This window comes from Arvicola amphibius, chromosome X (genome assembly GCF_903992535.2).
Source record: "Arvicola amphibius chromosome X, mArvAmp1.2, whole genome shotgun sequence".
Taxonomy (NCBI): domain Eukaryota; kingdom Metazoa; phylum Chordata; class Mammalia; order Rodentia; family Cricetidae; genus Arvicola; species Arvicola amphibius.
The window spans coordinates 116791072-116809601 of NC_052065.1; the positions used below are offsets into that span (position 1 = coordinate 116791072).

The window sequence follows — 18530 nt, forward strand, 5'->3', positions numbered from 1 at the left end:
TGAGTATACTTAGACTTTAAAAATACATTATGGGGGGATGGAGAGATGGCTCACTGTTTAAGAACACTGGCTGCTCTCTTCCAGAGAACCCACATTTGATGCCTATCACCCACATCGCAGCTCACAACTGTTTGTAATTCCACTTCCAGAGGGCCTGATGTCTTTTTCTGGCCTTCACGGGCTCCAAACACATAAGTGGCACAGGGACCTACATGTATACACACAAAATAATAAAGAAAAACTTTAAAATACTTCATTGAGATAACTGTCACTAACAGTGATTATGAACCAAAGGTCTGAGTCTTTGAAAACTGATGTGTTGCCACCCTGCCCTCCAACATGATGGTATTAGGAAAGGTAATGAAGGCATAAGAGTGGAGCCTTCAGGGATGACATTGGTGTTCTTGTCAAAGTGGCCCTGGAGGACTTTCTAGCTCTCCTTCTATTATATGAGGATACAATGAGAAGGACTATCTGGAAACCAGGAAGGATGGTCTCAGGAGATACCCATCTGCTTAGACTCCCCAGAACTGAGGATTGGTGTTTATTATGTAATCCACCTTGTCTGGGATGCTTTGTTACAGCAGCCTGAGGTGTAGGAACATGTTATTGCCATTGTTTTTTAAATATTGTAAATTGTCTTTTATTTGTGTTTCTTATGAGGGTGGAGAAGGGATATACATAGTCCATGCTACACATAAGAAAGTCAGAGGACAAGTTACCCAAGTCTCTTCTCTCCTCCTACCATGTGGCTTCTGGGAAGCAAATTTAGGTCATCAAGTTTGATGGCAAGAGTCTTTACTCACCGAGCCTTCTGCTAGCCCCTTTTCTTAGGCAAATATTGCAGTGCTAAAATCTGGTGCTGCATAGGAAAAGTTCCACCTGATGAAGATATATTCACATGGAAAATGCCTCTTGAGAAAAACTGATCATTTTTCCTGCGTTGCTGTGATGGTATCAAAGTTGATCCCTCCCTAGAAAAATTATGAATGTGCATTTATACTTAAAATTCAATACAAGTTATAATAGTCAACTTGTTCTAGATTGACCACTGGGTGACCATATAGCTGTTTGAGGTTTTCCAGCTGGCTCTAGTCATCAAGGTCTGTGACTTTGAAGCTTTGGACTTGAAAATCCTATAGCACGCAGAACTTATACTAAGTGCTTCTAAGTTCTCTTACAGCTTTGATAGTATGGGATTTGATGTATTTGGGGGTTTTGTTTTCTTTTTGAGGCCCAGGCTGACCTGGAACTCATAATCTTCCTGCCTCAGCCTCCTGAGGGTTCCATCCTTGTTTTCAGGCAGGATCTTCAAACCCTCCCATATATCCCTCCTTGCTCTCTTTCAGATTCATGACCTCTTTTTTCATTAATTGTTGTTACATGCATATGTGTACATGTATATACATATATATCCCTTAACTATAATGTCTATCTTCTACCATTTTCGGTTCCTTTCTTCAATATTTAAAAATTTTAACTGTAGAATTCTTTTACACCCTAAGTTAGGTATATAAATTTCAAAGTATTGTATGTCTTTGAAACAATTGTGAGTGAGATCACTTCTCTCATTTCTCTCTCAGCATGTTTGCTATTGGTATATAGAAAGGATGTTTATTTTTGTATGTTAAATGTATAGCCTGCCACAAAAGTGGTGGGGCTGGAGAGATGGCTAGGTGGTTAGGAACACTAGTTGCTCTTCCAGAGGACCTAGGTTTGATTCTCAGCACCCACATGGCAGCTCACAAATGTCCCCAGTTCCAGGGGATCCAACACCCTTACACAAACATACATGTAGGCAAAACGCTAACGCACATTAAATATAAAACAAAAAAAAGGCTTTAGCCCTGATTGCAAATGACTTCAAATTTCCGGGAATTTGATGACCAAGAAAGTGTCTGAGAGATTTCCTTGGTGGGGTAGGTGGTCCGTACTCAAACTATTCCAAAGAAATGACAATTAAGGCCAAAAAAAAAAAAAACCAGCCTACCAACCACAATCCCAGAGAATTTAGACAACAATGAGGACACTAAGAGAGACTTACATAGATCTAATCTACATGGGAAGTAGAAAAAGACAAGATCTCCTGAGTAAATTGGGAGCATGGGGACCTTGGGGGAGGGTTGAAGGGGAGAAGTGAGAGGCAGGGAGGGGAGCAGAGAAAAATGTAGAGCTCAAGGAGGAGGAGGGGGAGGGGGTGGGGGAGGGGAGGGAAATGGGAGGAGGGGAGGAGGTGGAAATTTTTAGTTATAAATAAATAAATAATAAAACAAGAAACCAAAAATAATAATAATAATAAAGAAATATCAATTAATCTCAACGGAGAGCCTCACCTAGGAATTCATGGCTAATTCTTTCTTGACTTTTCTCTTTTATCTCGAGTTCAGTCTTCATGCCTCTCTCTTTTCCAGTGAGGCAATTTCTTTTAGAAAAATCTTCATGCCTGTGAGTTTAAGCTCTGTTCTTTTCTCGAACTGAAATGAGCTTATTTCTACAGCACAGGTTCTCACAGTTGCTCTGGTCTACCTCTTCCATCCCTTCCACATTGATAGCCCTTTACAGATTCACCGCTTACTAAGTCACTAATACCAATGTACCCATTGGCTGCTGGCATAATCCCAGCTAGCAACCCTAATCTGTATCCGCTGCCAGTAATTTGTCCAGTTTAATGCAATGTCTGAGTCAAACAAACATATTGCCTTTATCTCTTTTTGCCCCCCACCTCATCATAATAAGACAAATGGCAACTAATACAAACTTACTAAGTTAAAATGTCAGCACTCCATTGGTTAAAAGTCTAGTCACCCACTCCCAGCTCTGCTAAATGGCTCATGGATCCTGAGCATGCCAGTCACTGTGTGACTTAATTTCCTCACATGTTAAATCAAATGAAGAAAATGGGTTAGAAATGTCTAGTTCTGCTTTTCTAGCTAAAAATAAATTTGACACTGCTGTGGTTTAATTATGCAGCCCAGAAGGTACTGAGAAAACATGTTGCTCCTTTTCAGTGTATAGTCATCGACAGATGAGTGCAATTGATTTTGATTGAGAATTTGTCGTAGAGTAATAAGAGAAAGCAAGATAGCTTCTGAGCAACGTGTTTCTCAACTCAAGCTGGCACCCAACTAGCTGACTGACACAAGACTCTGAATTCTGGTTTATAGTCAGGATTGTACACTGTACTCCTCAAGAGTATTATTCCAAGAAAATCCTTCGTTGCAGCTGAACAGACTTTGACCATTTTAGACGCGATGTTAGGAAATTTATTGTTTACTGCTTCTTTCTAAAACAGTTACGTTGTCTTGCACAAAGACATCTGATGGGGAAATAGTATAAAGCATGAGCACTATAGGAAGAAGCCTGAAGCCACGTACTCGTTATAAACTAGTTATAAAAGAAGGCCTACTGTGGTAGGCGGACTGGCAGGAAGTGAAAGGAATGTAGGGAAAACCCATAAACCCACAAGTGCAGGGTCTTTAAAAGAGCAATTGTCCCTCTTCCGCATATCCTTACGTTCAAAACCCAGGCAGGTTATACAAGGCAGGTGTATGTGGCCCTGGGCAGAGGCTTAGGACTTTGCAGAGAAGTTTCAGCTAAGCTTTCCAAGACCTTGGCATTTTATCTCTCGAGGTTGTATTTGAAATTTTAAAAAAGCAAAACGAACACTTCCTCTTATATTGCATCTTGGTGACATTCCTTCTGTTCCCCGCATGCTTTGCCTTCTTTTTCCCACAGCTGCCAGCACACCGTAGGAAACGTGTGCACTACAAGGCTTGAGGCCATTTTTGATACGGTAATGGTCCAGAAAAATCCACCCACACCCACCATCCCATATCTACCCCCCTCCCCCTCCCGCCGCCACCACAAAATAGCCCCTCCCGTCCCCTTTCAGCTTCCAGTTGAATTTTTACTTTGAATTTTCAACTAATCCTAAAATGCATCATATGGTAATGGACCTTCAAGACCCTTTTCGTTGTTCGTACTGACCCGTTTTAAAAGTTCTCTTTAGGAAGTGGATTGAGCTATCTATCCCACACTGAGAAACCCTTCAAAATGATAGTGGGTGCCCTGAAATTGCCCTTGCCCAATTTCTTAAGTAACCAAGAGTATGCCTCTGGCCCTACCAGTTCTTTATGATCATGTACTAAATTCCAGTCTTTGCTCATATGATGTATGTCCTTCGGATAGTTGGTAGTTCCACGGAATTTCTTTGCCAGCCATCAATAAAATAATGTCTCATTTTTCACCTTTAGAATCATGTTAATCACTGACCTTTACATTAAAAAGAAGTGGAGGTAGAAGTTGATAGATTTGAAAGTTAATAAATAATGTTACCTAGGAACAGGATCTATTGAATTACAGGCATCCCTGGGGGATAGAGTAAGACCACTCTTAATAGCGGATGGTGAAACCAAAGTACAGGGTCTATTTTAAGCTGTTAAATTTTGACATAAAAGTGCCCTTTATTCGGTATAAATATGGCATTCATGGAAAGATGAAATACACAAGGTGCCAAAGAGCTGTGAATCCCTCCCAGTGAGGCAGAATAGGCACCTCCCCCTCCTTCCAGCAAACAGAGCTCTGCCTCCTTATGCCTCCAGCTTCCCACCCTTCCTGGAATAACACTGTTTGTACTTTATGAGGTACCAGAATTTTAAAATGACCATTTATTTTAAAGGGATTTTTTTTGGGTGTTCCATTACAAGTTCTCCCGAAACCTAATGATTGCTTTCCTTGTCTTCCAGTTGGAATGACTGGCTTTGGTACAGGAGTGGGGAAAGAAAGGGAAGTGTGTTACATTTATTTGAAAAATATTATTCCTCCATGATCGGAATTTTTTACAATGAGAGTCTGAATGGTTGAGTTATTATATTTCTGGCTGAATTTAGATTGGGGGTGTCTGATTGAAAAGCCAGTTCAGTGTTAATATGTAGTTACTGTTTAAAATCAAGTGCATCCTCTCTTTATCTAGTCATTGTACATGGTATGGTGTGACCTAAGGACACTGCTGTGCACACACATATATTATACTCTAACTGTATTCCCTTCATGCCCCTAGACCCCTGCTTCTTAGTCTTCTTGCTAGTCCGTTGTTCCCTTGGAGAGTTTACTCCCTAAGTAAGAGATTCCTTCCCCCTTTGCCTGTGGGACAAAAGTTCCATTGCCCTTTGCATATTTTGTTAAATCTTGGATGTAAATTTTAGAACCCTCAGAATTTGGAGGCAGTATCTAGGTGAAAATGCCTAGCTGAGCTTTCAAGATAAATCACTTGTTTGTGTGTATATGGGTAGCTTGTTTTTAGGCAGAATCTCATAGAGCCCTGGCTCTCTTGTAGCTCAGGCTAGCTTCAAGCTGTGGATGTAGTCAGAGATGAGCTGAAACTTTTGACCCTCCTGCATCCATCTCCCTAGTACTAGAATTACATGCCTCTGCGCCTAGTCTATGGGTGCTGCAGATCTAACTCAGGGAGATCCAACTCAGGTGTCTCCATGCCCAGTCTATGGGTGCCGGAGATCTAACTCCGGGTTGTGCTCATGTTAGGCACAGACGCTACCAGCTGAGCTATCTTGGCATCCTGCAATCTAATTGTCTAAAACCCTGCACAGCCATTTGAAATGACTTTTACTACCTTTTCTCCCTTTAAAGGTTTTTTTTTTCCTCATTCGTTCAAATGTTGGTTTAATAAGCTATTTCAGATAACTAAGTGATCCAAAATGTCAAAAAATACCAATTTTGAATTTCTCCCCAAACTTTTGAAGTATGTGAGTGGACATGTGTTTTCTCCTTCAGCTACGCGCTGGTCCATTTGACGAATTCCAGATTGCCACCATGCTGAAGGAGATTTTGAAAGGTCTGGACTATCTGCACTCTGAAAAGAAAATTCACCGAGACATTAAAGGTATACAAAAGTCAAATGGAAACCCGAGAAAAACGGATTCGTTTGAGAGAAGCGGAGAGAGATTCATTTTGTTTGTCTTTGCCCCCTAGCTGCCAACGTCTTACTTTCAGAACAAGGCGATGTTAAACTTGCCGACTTCGGAGTTGCTGGCCAGCTGACAGATACACAAATTAAGAGAAACACCTTTGTGGGAACTCCATTTTGGATGGCTCCTGAAGTTATTCAACAGTCAGCTTATGACTCTAAAGTAAAGTATTCTCTGTCCAGATGGGACTCGTTGGATGTAGCCTTGTCGAGAAGCTTTTTAATTTCTCCTTCCTTCACAAGTGCTTCTAAGCATCCCCTGCACAGAGATGTCTCTCCCAACCATCCCGCAGAAACATGTAGCTCCTTTTCCTACTTCGGTCACCATTCCCTTTTCTGCTCTTTGCTTCCCCACAGAACTTGGTCCTACCTCACATAATGTTACTCCTTTATCTGTCCCTCCCTCTTAGTAGAATGTAAGCCTCTTCAAGGCAAGGACTTTCATCTGGTTTATTTAGCAGTATTGTGCCCGTACAAAATATGAGATTTAGAATTTGAATTCATGAGTTCCATTAATTAAAATTGTTATAATTATTATATATTATATAATCCTATTATATTAATAGAATTCATCACATTTCTTGATATGTCATTGCAGGGATTTGGGGGCAGCATCCCAGAATGGAGTTTCAAGGTGATAAAAGGTTTTTGTTCTTGTCTCCTCTTTAGGCTGACATTTGGTCATTGGGAATTACTGCTATTGAACTTGCCAAGGGAGAGCCTCCGAATTCTGACATGCATCCAATGAGGGTTCTGTTTCTTATTCCAAAAAACAACCCCCCAACTCTTGTTGGAGACTTTACTAAGTCTTTCAAGGAGTTTATTGATGCTTGCCTGAATAAGGATCCATCGTTTGTGAGTATATGTCATTACCAGTGTTGGTTCCCTATTGTTCCATCTACTTCTCACTAAGACGGTGTTTCCTATGGCAGAGAATACAGTGTGTGTGAAAAACATCTGTGAGCCATTTGTCCTGGTAATTCTACTCTGTTCTTAACCAGATCCTTGGGTCCTTTTTTCTCCCCCCTGACATCATCTTCTTAGTCCCCAGCTACTTAATCATTTCCTATTTCAAGGTTTGGAGAAATAATTAATTTTCTATTACTTTATTTCTTTTTTAAAAAATTATTTATTTATTATGTATACAATATTCTGCCTATGTATGTGCCTGCAGGCCAGAAGAGGGCACCAGACCTCATCACAGATGGTTGTGAGCCACCATGTGGTTGCTGGGAATTGAACTCAGGACCTTGGGAAGAGCAGGCAATGCTCTTAACCACTGAGCCATCTCTCCAGCCCCCTATTACTTTATTTCTTAAAGTACATGTGTACCTGCTAGTGATGGAATTGGCTAAATTTATTATACGTTGTAGTGTTGCTAAAATAGCCCTGCTTCCACTCCTGGTGATTAGAAACCCATGAGCCCTTTTCTGAGCAAGATGTAGCTATGGTTATTTCGACAGCAAACATTCCAATAGTCATGAAATAATGAAAGACGCACATTCACATTCCCCAGAGCACTTGGTGTTTGTATTCATATACAATAAGAATTAATGTTGGAGAGAAAACCATATGCTAAGATGTGGGCAGACAGTGACAAAATCACAAGATGTGCAGATAGCAAAATTACAACAATCTTGCTCATTTGGATAATTTCTTAGAAATTACAGTCAACGTAATAAAGTGTCTTAAAGTGTTGTTTTGACATTTTAGATGCTTGCTTTCTAAGTCCCACTCTTTCTGAGAAGGCTTTGTTGCCTGACATGCTGGCGAGGTAGCCCAGTATCAGCTTACTGCTGCTCTTTAACAAATGAAACCGTCAAAACGGCGAATTTAATGTGCTTACCTTGACCCACCTCAAATAATTGAATCGTCAACTTTCCTATTACATTTTAACTGTCCTTGTGTCTGTAGATTTTATTTTGTAGATTTCAGTTTAATAATTCAAATGATCTTTTACCACCTACCTCTCTCTGAAAGATCCTCAAAATAGTCACGAGTCCTTTTTTCTTTGTGTGTGTGTGTGTGTGTGTGTGTGTGTGTGGGTGTGTGTGTGTCTGTTGCTTAGCGCCCTACGGCTAAAGAACTTTTGAAACACAAGTTCATTGTGAAAAATTCCAAGAAGACTTCGTATCTGACTGAACTGATCGATCGATTTAAGAGATGGAAGGCGGAAGGCCACAGTGATGATGAGTCCGACTCGGAGGGCTCTGACTCGTAAGTACACATTGCTGCTGTTTTTATGTGGGCAGCCCCTTCTCGTGCGCTCTGCCTCTTTGCAATGGCCTAGTGTGCTTGCTTTAGACTAAGTTAGAAATCTCATTCTGAGGGCCCACTTCAGCCCCTCTTTACAGTCTGTGGGATACAATGAATTTGGAAATACGCTTTGGAAGCAAAAAGCCCTGCTTTTAAATGGTCTCGGTCTAACCCCTAGTGGATACTTGAGTACATTACAAAATTTTGGAATACGATTTGATTAAAGGTGTTCTATTCGTTCACAAAAAAGCAATAAGAAACTATATTTTCTCGTTCTGCCCTGGCAACCTGCAGAACCCTTTGAAGACCTGTTCTCATGACCTTGCCTACCTCCTGGTCTCAAGCCACACTGATCAGACTTATCTGTGAACTGCTATACTGATGGGGGAGCTGACCAATCTCTTTGTCTGAGGGGCGTGACCCCTCCGAGGCTCCGAATGCCTTTAAAAACCTCCGTGTGCTTTTGTTTGCTCTCTTTGACCACGCCCCTTCACTATACCTAGTTACTTAGGTGTGATTTTTACCCTGTGGACAAGTTAGTCTTTTTGAAAAATGGCAGCATTTGCACTAATAGTTCTGTTTCTTAACTTGTGCTCATCTTAACTTGAGTAGAAGAATCCAAGGTAGGTAAACCTCTACAAAGGTAGCACCTTATGTCTTCACACAAGATTCCCAGGTACCTGAATTTAGGAGAAATTGCCCAATACTGAAATGAATAAAATATATCAGGATAGTTTGTACCCATTCTAAGGCTTGGTAACCTTAACTGCCCATGAAAACTTCTTGATGGAACTTTAAAAACACAAGGCATTCTGCGAGGGAGCCTGGTTCCGGCATGGGGGATAGCAGTATTAGCATATAGGGCTGTGTACATAGGATTTGGGTGATCGTTAGAGCTGAGAAATGCTGCCGGTCTTGAATAAAATAGAGTGTCCACCTGAGACTGAGGTCAGATGCGGTATTGTATGGCGACTTTGTAAACACGGACACCGTAAGCTCTTCAAATTTGGTGTGTTTTGCCAGGTCAAATTACTTAGTATCTTTGGTATTTCTTTAGGGAATCCACCAGCAGGGAGAGTAATACTCACCCTGAATGGAGTTTCACCACTGTGCGTAAGAAGCCTGATCCAAAGAAACTACAGAATGGGGAGGTGTGTATATGGAGCTAATTATACAATTTAGCATAGTAGATTGCATCATATCATCTTCATATACATATCACTGTAAGTTTTTCTCATCTGATCGTATCCTCCTTATAGGCTTTTTAAAAATAATGTGGTGAGATTATAATGTGCAAACCTGTGAGAATTTAATACCGCCGCATGCCTGTCTGCCGCCCTATCTGCATAATAATGTTCATTTATCATTAATTGTGGCCTAATTTAGTCATAGAAATCATTTAAATGGCTACTGTTACTTTTAAAATTCATTTCCATGTAGAGATGTAAACCCGGGGAATCAGATGTCTATTGGAATCCTAGACATTAGGGGGCTTCCACTGATGGATGCGAATCTGTGGCAGAAAGGAAATATGGGGACTAGCCTTATCTTGGCTCTTTTGAAGGGAGAATTCAAATTGATTCACATTTGCTATCAACTACGTAAGAAAAGCCATGAATGATTATTTTAATTCCGTGTGTGTAATCTGTATCATTTCTTCAAAGGAGCAAGATCTGTGCAAACCCTGAGCTGTTTGTCTATGATAATCACACCCGCGTTTGCTGACGTAAGTGTGCGTTATTTAGCATCCGCTATCGGTTCTCGAGTGGCAGGGTAGTTTAAATGTTCGAGCTATCCTTCTCTTGCAGCTGAAACAACAGGATGAGAACAATGCGAGCCGAAACCAGGCAATTGAAGAACTCGAGAAAAGCATCGCTGTGGCTGAAGCTGCCTGCCCTGGCATCACGGATAAAATGGTGAAGAAATTAATTGAAAAAATTTCAAAAGTAAGTTTTAAGTATCGTTTTCAACATTACGTTAACACTTCAGATGTCAATTTATGGCTGGAATGTGGGTGCCTTGGTTGCGGTCATGTGTGGTTTCCCTACAGAATCGCTTCCTAATAGTTGTTATACTTGAAAACAGTTTTGTTTCCCGCCTCATCTTAAACATTGCCCTGTGTGTGTGAGGGGGCGGGGGGGAAGGAGGAGTGCTGCATAGGCTTATTTATCCACATGGGTATGTGGGCGAAGTTGTCTTGCACACGGGCCTGTGTTGGAAACAATATCATTTTCCACTCTCCTTTTCGAGGCAAGGGTCTATTAGTGGCCGTGGAGCTTGCCCTTTTAGTAAGGCAATCTATCCGGTGACGCCCTGGAATGCCCCTCTCTGTCCTCCAGTGCCGAAGTCATGGGGCTTGGTCACACCTGACAACAACATGGGCACTAAGGATCTGAATTCAGGTCCTTGGTCTTGGACCTCAAGCGCTGTACCCACTGAGCCCGTCCAGTATTAGCCCCTGAACTATTCTGTTTAGATATGGAAAGGCAGTTTTCTTCTGGACCAAACAGCCTAGGTTTTTGCCCTCTTTTCCTCCATTAGCATTGAAATTTGGGCACATGGAACATTATGCATGTTTCCACTGTTGCAGAAGCACCACGAATCTGATTACTTCCAGTAACAAACTTATTCCACGTGAGCCCTTATGAAATGTTGATTAAAAGACTTAGAGAAGACAGCCCAGACCAGTGGTTCTCAAGCTTCTTAATGTAGTGACCCTTTAATAAAGTTTCTCACCTTGTGCTGACCTCTAACCATACAATTTCTTTCGTTGCTACTTCATACGTGTAATTTTGCTACTGTTAGGACTAGTAATGCAAGTACCTGTGTTTTCTACTGCTCTTAGGTGGCACCTGTGGAAGGGGTCATGACCCACAGGTTGAGAACTACTGCCATAGACAGTAATAGACGCTTTGTGTCCAGTTTCTGCCTTGTCACCTATTGGCTTGATTTTGTTCAAAAAAAGTTCTTAGAGTTCATTTGAAATTTCATTTCTTAAACAAGACTTTTGTATGTATACATACATATTCATTAGCTTACGTGAGTTCAAACCTGATTGTATAGATCATAACTTTAAACCCATCATATCTCTTCTGGTTCCATCTTTAGATTTCCCTGCTCAACTGAGCTCAAGGTGAAACTAAATATTTATCTTTCCACCCAATAAAGCTTACTACTGAGGAATAGGGAGCTAAAGTAGTCTTAAAAATCCCCCAGATTCTAATAAAAAAAAACTCCCATCTCTTTTGCTGTTTACAACCAGATCCATTGCAAGTTAGGAGAGCAGATGCAGAGGAATTTTAGACCATCTTTTCATCTTTTAATATCCATCTACATAAGAGTCAAAGAAAAGAATTTGTCTCCATTTGTTGTAGAGTTCATGAGTGAGAAATATGGAGGACTTGTCTAAAATTATACATTGATTTATACTGTTCTTAATTTTACAGATGTTCTGCCAATGAGTCCTCTTAAAAATGTGTTGTTGCTATTGCTGCTTCGGTTTCATATGGACCCAGAAAAACCCACCAAAGCTATGTCAACCTTAATAATGCTTAACCCATGAGCTCCAGGTGCCTTTGGATCTTTGCGACATTGAAGATTTAGGAGAAGCTTTCAAGTATTTTGTGATGGTGGCTATCATTTTGTATTTTAAAGAGATTATTTTGTTAGGAATAATTTTAATACTATAAGTTTTACCTGTATTGTAGTAAATGTTGAGATACAGTTTTTTTTTTAATTTTAGGTACCATTATTTTTTATGTTACTAGAATGAATATTGTTTGGGTTTCAATCTTTAGTTAACTGTACACTCATGAAACATACAGGTCTTTCAAAGTCATCCTAAATATTGAGCATCTGTAAATCATCAAGCTTCAAAAAGCATTCTTTTTTTTTACACAAACACTCTAAAAATGACTATGGGTAGGGAGGTAGAAATAAGTCATACCTTCTTAAAACAAATGTTTTTAATAAGCTCTTGGAAAAAGCACCTAGAAAAGTATTGATTTTTCTAGCAAGGTGTTCTGGATTCCAAGCAGCTCCATGTTTATCATACTTGAGAACCTTGTGTTTGAAGCACCATTTCCAGGCAACATGTAGCAGAAGAAGTACCTCTTGGTATTTTTATCTTCTCTTTAAGATGGAAGAAGTGGTTAACCCTTATTTAACATGATTAGACGTTTAAAGTAATCTCATTTAGCCAAGGATGAGGGTTTGGTTAAACTGGAGGAATTAGTCTGGCTTCAACCTTCAAATCTTCAGCTCAAATATTATTGTACATGGTCGGATTTAGAAAAGTTTTAGAAACCTTGTTGTCTTGTGAGTAAATACCTGATCCATAGTTATGAACATAATGACACCAGCATCTTTTGTCATGGTAACTCAATTTTCGTAGAAACTATTTATATATTTTTTCTTTATAATTATCCACACATAAGCATAGTGTGTTCAGTTTTGAAAATGTATTTAAGTGAACATTGTCTAGCTCATATGAAAATACCATAGGGCACGAAGATTTCTCTTCAGGTAAGATAGACTGTACAGTTAATTTTCAGTTCTATTTATGGTACTGTTAAGTGGGTAATATCCTTTATTTAGCCATATATATATATATATATATATATATATATATATATATATATATATATATACTATGTTTGCCTAAGTGCTGAACTGGGGCTATAGTCTCATAGCTGTAGGCTTGTTGGCACTGATTAATTTTGACAGTTATGATTTTCGTGTTTGTATCTGCACATTTGATGTTTGCACAAATGATTTTTAAAATGTCTGGACAACTGCCAAATATTAAAAGAAAGATGTTGTGTAAGTAAACAATAGAGTTTTTAGTTGAAGTGGCCATTACATGCCTTCTTTTAAAAAAGAAAATTCAGACACTCGTGAAGGTATAGTGTTATATGTCATGAAAATTTTTTCATTGGTGCCTGTACGCTAACAGTTGCTTTTACTTGACTGTATTTTGAAGTCATGATTTGGTTAGAGTTTTCATCAGTTCTGTAACTGAAACTCAATTACACTTTGTTCTCCATAGTGCTCTACAAATAACTGTGTGACTTGAATCATGGATTACATTTGTATTTTTGTTAAAAATAAAATCCACCAGTTCATAAATTGATTATGTAAAACCTTACCACATAACTGCATCCCACATACAGCTTGTATTGCTTGCTCATTGGAGCTTTTGTCCCGTAGACTGTTTCTAGGTAAAGCATACTTCAGTGTTTGGGGGATTTAAAAAATAAATATTTAAATGTTATGATCCTTGATGCTTGTTTTCTTGAGGGTAGGTCTGATGCGTTATTCTAATTGTTTTAAAATACTTCTCCTTTTCCTTCTATTATTGGAACATAACCAAGGTTTAGTAAGAATTGATTCTACTTGCAGCTGAACACATATATCCTGCCTCCTCCCTTAACAAAATTATTAAGTCCTTTAAAAAATGTCTTCAGACCACTAACTCAATGATCTCCCTAATTACTATTTTTTTTTTGAGACAGGGTTTCTCTGCAGCTTTTTTTTTTTTTAGACCCTGGCCTGGAACTAGCTCTTGTAAACCAGGCTGGCCTCGAACTCACAGAGATCCGCCTGCCTCTGCCTCCCGAGTGCTGGGATTAAAGGCGTGCGCCACCACCGCCCGGCCCTAATTACTATTTTAAATAAAAATCACATACAGATTTGAAATTTATAGTTCTGAAGGAAAATGTACATTTAGCCAAAGTGTTTGGAAATGAAGATGAGATAAAAAAAAAAACCATATAAAATATAAAAATTTGAATTTCTTGTGGGGAAAAGATTACAGGTAATTTTTAAAAAAATAATAAAGATCTATATAAATTACACTTAGGTGGTGAAGCTTCAGTATATTCCTCGTTTTCAATAACTACTCTACACTTGTGACTTAGTGGATTTGTGTCCAGGAATAGAAAAAAAGAGTGGGTTGAAGCACATAAAAGCTGTTTTTGCTAAGGTGGAGGATAAAGAAATGTGTTATTTACCTTTTCACTTGTTAAATCACGTATAAAATTATTTATTCTATCACTTCACTTTTTTTTTTTTTTTTGGTTTTTCGAGACAGGGTTTCTCTGCAGCTTTTTTAGAGCCTGTCCTGGAACTAGCTCTTGTAGACCAGGCTGGCCTCGAACTCACAGAGATCCGCCTGCCTCTGCCTCCCGAGTGCTGGGATTAATCCCATCACTTCACTTTTTTAACATTTATATTTAACACTGGCTTCAAAATGCATTGTACTTAAGATTATCAACAAAGTTCTTCAATAGTCTTCCTTGAGGATTGGTAGACAAATATTGAATGGGTCAAGAATAGAATTTTGAGGGTTGGAGAAATTGCTCGGTGCTTAAGAACACTGGCCACTTCAGCAAAGGACCTAGGTTGGGTTCCTAGCACCAACATGGTGGTTCATAACTGTCTGTAACTCCCATTCCAGGGGATCCCACCCCATCTTCTGGCCTCTCCAGGCAGCAGGCACACATTTGGTATGCTTACTCATACACATAACATTTTTTTAAAAGCAGTCAAATTGAGCTTAGCACCATGTTACATCACTGTAACCGCTAGTACACTGCTGGCTGGGGCAAGAGGGTCAGGAGTTGGAGACCACCCTCAGCTTCTTGAGAAAATTAAAAAACGACACAATAGAATTTTTGGTCCCTTTCAGAGCCTGGTGGTGGGGCGCTCTCTCTCTCTCTCTCTCTCTCTCTCTCTCTCTCTCTCTCTCTCTCTCTCCCTCCCTCCCTCCCTCTCTCTCTCTCTCTCTCTCTCTCTCGCTCTCCCTCCCTCCCTCCCTCCCTCCCTCCCTCCCTCTCTCCCTCTCTCTCTCTGGTTTTTCGAGACAGGGTTTCCCTGTAGTTTCTAGAGCCTGTCTTGGATCTAGCTCTTGTAGACCAGGCTGGCCTCGAACTCAGAGATCCGCCTGCCTCTGCCTCCTGAGTGCTGGGATTAAAGGCGTGCGCCACCACCGCCCGGCTGGGGCTCTCTCTTTTTGTCTCAGTCAGCCCTTGTTTCCACGTCACCTCAGCCATTCATTTTCTCCTGTCTGTATTCTTTTTCCCCTTCTATAGATAGAGGCCACAACCAACTACTTCTGAATTTTATTAAAACAAAAAGAAAGTCATACACAGAACTTCTGTTTGAGTGGATCTTCCATTGCTCTTTATTAAAATTGCACCTCAGATCCTTGCCTACATGCATGCAACCAAGGTATGGCAAAAAAATATATACTCCAGCAGGAGAAATTAATAAACAAACTTGCTTGTTCACATTGATTTCCACCATGTATCATAAGTAGTTAAGAAGAGAGAAATTAGAAGTCACCACCAAAATATCTTCATCAGGCCCACAACTGACATGAGAAACGGGCCTAATCCAAGAACCTCCAGCATTGAGAATGCTGTTAAATCCTCTATTAATTCTAAACAAGTTCTGCTGAGAGGAACTACGCCACTCACTTACATATATTGACATTCTTAGCATATAACAAGACTGTTCACTGGGTCCCAAACAGGTCATCAGGAGGGAAACCATAGTTTAGTGTTACCTAAACACACACACACAAACCCAACATAATCAGGGACTACTAAATCACTAAGCGGCATTAGAAGCCAGTCCCATACACCAACCCACATCATGGTTCTCCAGCTTTGAAGATGGTCTTCATTTATAATATCTGCTCAAAGAAATGCTGAATGGTAATGGTGTACACCTCCCTCACACTGCCATAGGAGAAGGCATTTTCTAGAGTCTGCTCGGAGGAAATAAAAGAACGAAGTTCATAGAAGGAGACAGCAACTTAATCTTTCATAAACTACGTGTCTGCAATGAGCAGATTCCATTAGCATCAATTAAGATGACTAAGGAGAAGGTATATTGAAAGGCTCTTAGGTCTTACCTAAGGCGGTAACAGGGAACAGGCCAGGAACGTTCACAGAGTTCACTCTTTTAAGCTAAGAAATAGTTGCATGGCTTTAGCAAAGTCCTATCTTCATCATCTGGCATGGTGAAAGAAATGTCTTCGTCCTCTTCATCTAGCTGCAGACTACCAGAAGACAAGCGGATTCGGGCCCTAGGTGACTTCGTTCCTTTGCCATACAAAGAGTAGTGGTCTGGCTTAAGAATCTCCGATTCTGAATCACTGGACTCACTAACTACATATCTTTCTGCCGAGCTCTGATCCATTAGAACTGTGGGGAACTCCTGCTCTGCAAATGTACATGTAAAGGGATCTGTTTTACGAGTCAAAGCAGGACAAGGCCCTAAAGGTCTAAATTCTGACCCAAAAGGAAAACGGATCGTTTTCATGTCTGAATGGCTCTGCGATCGTTTAGGAGTTTGCTCTTGAAGGTGATATGCAAAAGCATCATCCAAATGTGGGTCTTCCTCCCCTAGGTCTACATTGATATTGCTCCTCCCACTAGTTCTAGCCATAGCTTCTTGGAGTTCTTGAAGGTCTTGCTGTAAACTTTTTATCCTGCTATTCCTGGGGCTCCTTTTGACTGGTTTTACTGCACTGGGATCTAGATAGCTGTCTGGTCTGACACTTTCCTCTGCCATGATTGGAGACCGCCTGGGTACCTGGGGTGGTTTGTCCACATGAAAAAAGACTTGAGGAGGCATGATATCAACCTGCTGGCTAGTACAAGGAATATAGGGCACATCGGTGTATGTGAGCTGCCTTGCTGGACTCACTTTGCTGCTGAAAGCAGATGTGCTTATGTGATTGTCCACACACTTCGAGCTTGTCTGGAAGGAGCTTAGCGGGCTCCGTTCCTCAAAAAAGTCTATGGGATCAGAGTCACTGTTGAAGACAGGATCTGCATAAACAAAGGTGAAAGAGGAACTGCTTTGGGATGGATGGAGCGATGTGAGATCTGCCTCTGGTTTGGACCGCTCCAGTTCAGCTGCAAATGTCACCTCAACCGCTGAGTTCCTCCTCCTCCTGTCTAGCATAGGCTCAGATGTGTGCGCTCCATCCACGTTTCGGTAGTAGCTGCCGCCATAGGGCAGTCTCAGGTCTTCCACCTTGAAAACCCAGATATGTTGATGTCAGATGGGTTAGGTTAGATATCTAAAGAAAGGGTAATGCCTTACACTATGAACCAAGTTATAGGTTAGAAAATACATGTGGCACTTTTCATTCTCAGTGACAATCTCATTTCTAGACTCCACGTTTCATGGGTCCTTCAGGGACCTTTCTATTTCAAGCAGTTCATTTTGGTAGCTATGTCAAAGCAGTAGCAATCCTACTCCTGTCTGCCTTTCTCTAGCTATGTGCACCTTAGACACCACAGTCTTTTGTTCCTACCCCAGCCTCCTCCATATCTTCTGTAAATAAAGGGCAGAAAAGAGAGCTGTGGAAGGCCTGAGAGATTCATAATCTTGATGATCCCTTTCACCGGTTTACATCTGATGCCTTTTGGATAAAAGCCATCTGTGATTTGAGCGAAGGCATGGGAGTTTATGGCGCCTGCAATTAACTTCAGTAGACAGTACCAAAGAAAAATGATGGACAATTTTCTTGATCTAAGTTTCAAATGAGGCGATCCTTTTACAGTCCCAGGGGTGTTAACTGTATCAAGAAATCATGTTACCCAAGAAAGCAACAACACCGTATGCCTTTCTTGAAGCCTTATGGTTTCCACTGGTTTAAATTTAAAAGTATGAATCCCTACAAATGTATTATCATCTGATTTTTAAAGATGTTGATAGTACAGATTGCAATTTGAGGTACACCAGGGATTTCGCTTGTACACAGCACACACAGTTAGCTGTAGTTTACAAAACGGCCTATTAGCAGGAAGGGCTGACTGTGCCAAGACCTCCCCAAGCGACTAACCCCATATGGAGTGACCTTGGTACACAGTAGGTCGATCTGGCAAAATCGACTCTTGGAAGCATTTGAAGACTGGATGGCTTATACCTAAAGAAAGTAGGGCTTTTCCGAAGCCTTACTTGTTTGGACACGTCTGAGAGAATGTCTGGTGACGACCTGCACTGCCGCTCGTGATACTGAGATGGGTACTGTTTCCTGCAAGCCCCAAACAGAGAAGTCATTGAAATGCCCATTATGCAAATTATAGGCTACATAGACATCGCTAAAGTCAACTTCCAATCAGCATGAGACGCAAGAAGGAAAAGGGTGCACCTTTCAAACGGCAGGCTCTTTAACCTCCCCTTTTTCCCGTATTCCAAAAGTTGCCTTTGAGTTCTTCCACTATTGTAAAGAAAAGACAAAAATCATTAATTCCATCATAAGACTATAACG

The 18530-nt window shown here is 40.5% G+C and overlaps 2 protein-coding genes across 2 annotated transcripts in view; one reads left to right on the forward strand and one right to left on the reverse strand.

Annotated features, from left to right (window-relative positions):
* Positions 1-12829, forward strand: part of Stk26 (serine/threonine kinase 26) — a 54455-nt gene extending 41626 nt beyond the window's left edge. The window contains exons 4-11 of the mRNA XM_038316759.1: positions 5791-5899; positions 5989-6146; positions 6653-6838; positions 8052-8200; positions 9297-9394; positions 9907-9965; positions 10048-10185; positions 11686-12829. Of these exons, the coding sequence (XP_038172687.1) occupies positions 5791-5899; positions 5989-6146; positions 6653-6838; positions 8052-8200; positions 9297-9394; positions 9907-9965; positions 10048-10185; positions 11686-11700 (912 nt within the window). The 3' untranslated portion in view covers positions 11701-12829. The remainder of the gene's footprint in view (positions 1-5790; positions 5900-5988; positions 6147-6652; positions 6839-8051; positions 8201-9296; positions 9395-9906; positions 9966-10047; positions 10186-11685) is intronic.
* Positions 12830-16207: 3378 nt separating this feature from the next.
* Positions 16208-18530, reverse strand: part of Frmd7 (FERM domain containing 7) — a 42062-nt gene continuing 39739 nt past the window's right edge. Inside the window, exons 14-16 of the mRNA XM_042054359.1 lie at positions 18411-18479; positions 18218-18293; positions 16208-17287 (exon numbers count right to left, since the gene is read on the reverse strand). Coding sequence (XP_041910293.1) covers positions 16208-17287; positions 18218-18293; positions 18411-18479 — 1225 coding nt within the window. The remainder of the gene's footprint in view (positions 17288-18217; positions 18294-18410; positions 18480-18530) is intronic.